The following is a 2097-nucleotide window of genomic DNA, read 5'->3' as shown; positions in this document are numbered from 1 at the left end:
TTTGCAGCAAACAGGGGTAAGGCTCACTGGTCTATAATTAAGTGGCTCGAAACGATGCCCCTTTTTAAAAATAGGGATAATGGTGGAGTTCTTCCAAGCCACAGGAACTGTCCCTTCCTCGAGTGACTTGGAGAAAATCACAAAGAGCGGATAGGCCAAGGATTCACTACATCTCCTGAGCACCATAGGGTGGATACCATCGGGACCCATAGCAGCATTGACATCGAGGGATAAAAGCTCGGATTTCACCACGTCAATAGACAGGTGTAACATATCAATGTGACCTTCATACAACTGATGTGGTTCTTGAAGAGATGGGACATTCTGACAAAAAACAGCTGCAAATGATGAAGCCAAGCATTCACTCATGGCTGCGAGATCAGAACAAAGTTTTCCATTTGAAAGCTTCAGGGGACCCACGGAGGACGGAACAGACTTTTTTGAGCGCACATATGAGTGTAACAGCTTGGGATTCTCTTTAAACCTATCAATGAGACTGTGTTCATAGTCTGCCTGAGATTTTGCCTCGAAACTATGCACACTTTTGTTAACAGCAGCAAAAGCAGAATATGCTTCAAGGGCTACAACCGATTTACGACCACAATGTAATCTGGCTCTTTTATAACCCTCCCATGCCTCCTGTCTACGACGCAACAGTCCTCTCGGAGGCCTGGTTCTCCATGGTGGCTTATCCTTGCGAGCAGTCTTCAGGGGAATACACTGAGCAACCAGGGAGGTCAGGGTCTCAGTGAACTTGTCGACAGCAGTGGAGACACTAAGATAATCAAATTCGAAATCCCAGTCAATCATAGCTATTAGGTCGTTTAGCCTGTCATAATTGCCTTTGTGCCAATCATACCTTGAGGCTCCTGGGGACGAATCAGAAACAAAGTCACCTTGAAACACGAATTCAAACAAAACCGGACAATGATCACAAGAAGGCAGTGGAGGGAGGACCGTAACATTTCCGATTTGGTCGTCATTGGAGGTTAGCAGAAGATCGAGGGTATTTCCTGAACTCGGAAACGTTGGCTCGACTACCCATTGGGTCAGTCCCAGAGCGATAAAGACATTCAAAAACATAGATTCTAATGGTGGAACCATGAGGGATGGGAGCTCTTTGTTAGACTTCCAATGAATGTTAGGAAGATTAAAATCTCCAACAACAATTACTTCCTTTCCACAAACTAACTCTTCCAATGCATGGGCTAAAGCCTCGTTCTCATAGTCTGAATATGATGGAGGTCTATACACTACTAGGATGTAGACATCCTGCTTTGCTAAACGAAAGAAAAGAACATTACTCATTGGGGAAACCACACAGTCCACTAGAATATCCTCATGAACATAGGCACAAACGCCATGCTTGTGCACTCTACCCTGAACATCATTCCTTAGCAGGTTGAAGTGAGGAATAGCTATAGCTGAACTGAGGATGGATGCTGTCAAGTGGGATTCGGTTATGCACAACACTTTAAGATCATTGGTGCGCATCCCTCCATGGTAGTTCAACAAACCGCTGACCGAGGCGACAGGCCATCACCGAGGAGCTGAACCGCAAGCTCTCCAACCGCGTCCTGTACTCGGTGGGCCTGTGTATCGCGCTGCACGACATTGTGAAACTGGAGGAGTCGTTCATCCTGCCCGGAGACGGCGCCTCGCACAGTCGCACCACGTTCCGGTACGTGGTGTTCCGGCCGTACGTCGACGAGGTGCTCACAGGGAGAATCAAGAGCTGCAGCAGCGACGGAGTGCAAGGTAGCCGGTGCGGGAGGGGGGTAATCGGACGGGGTCCGGGTTTGAACGTCTGGGGCTGCCAGCCGTTCGGGCCCTGTTAAAGTGTCTGCGACTGCCGCGGCTCCCGCGGTCAAAAAGGCAGGGCTTAGCTTAGCTAATGGCCTGTCAGGACAATGTCCCAAATTGTATTTTCGCTTGGGTACTGGAGGGGGAAATTCCTCACCCAAAAGGGGGATAAGAGTGGAATACTGTCAGTCACATAAGGCCCAAAAAGAGTGGGAAAGGAGCAATGGCGAACATTTATAGGTATAAAGTGTGACAGATTGTAGGATGTAAATAACCATCCACCCAAATGCTTGC

At 48.2% G+C, this 2097-nt stretch overlaps 1 protein-coding gene across 1 annotated transcript; it reads left to right on the top strand.

Moving 5' to 3' along the window:
- Positions 1-632: 632 nt before the first annotated feature.
- Positions 633-1765, top strand: LOC122372595 (DNA-directed RNA polymerase III subunit RPC8-like; the record flags this gene model as incomplete). The annotated part of the gene is made up of 2 exons (XM_043349989.1): positions 633-736; positions 1529-1765. Coding segments are annotated over exons 1-2 (341 nt in total), but the record flags the coding sequence as incomplete, so codon positions are not given.
- Positions 1766-2097: the final 332 nt, after the last annotated feature.

This window comes from Amphibalanus amphitrite, unplaced genomic scaffold, assembly GCF_019059575.1.
Source record: "Amphibalanus amphitrite isolate SeventyFive unplaced genomic scaffold, NRLGWU_Aamphi_draft 001377F_arrow, whole genome shotgun sequence".
Taxonomy (NCBI): Eukaryota; Metazoa; Arthropoda; class Thecostraca; order Balanomorpha; family Balanidae; genus Amphibalanus; species Amphibalanus amphitrite.
The sequence above is the reverse complement of the archived record's forward strand: the minus strand, read 5'-3'. Positions and strand labels throughout refer to the sequence as shown.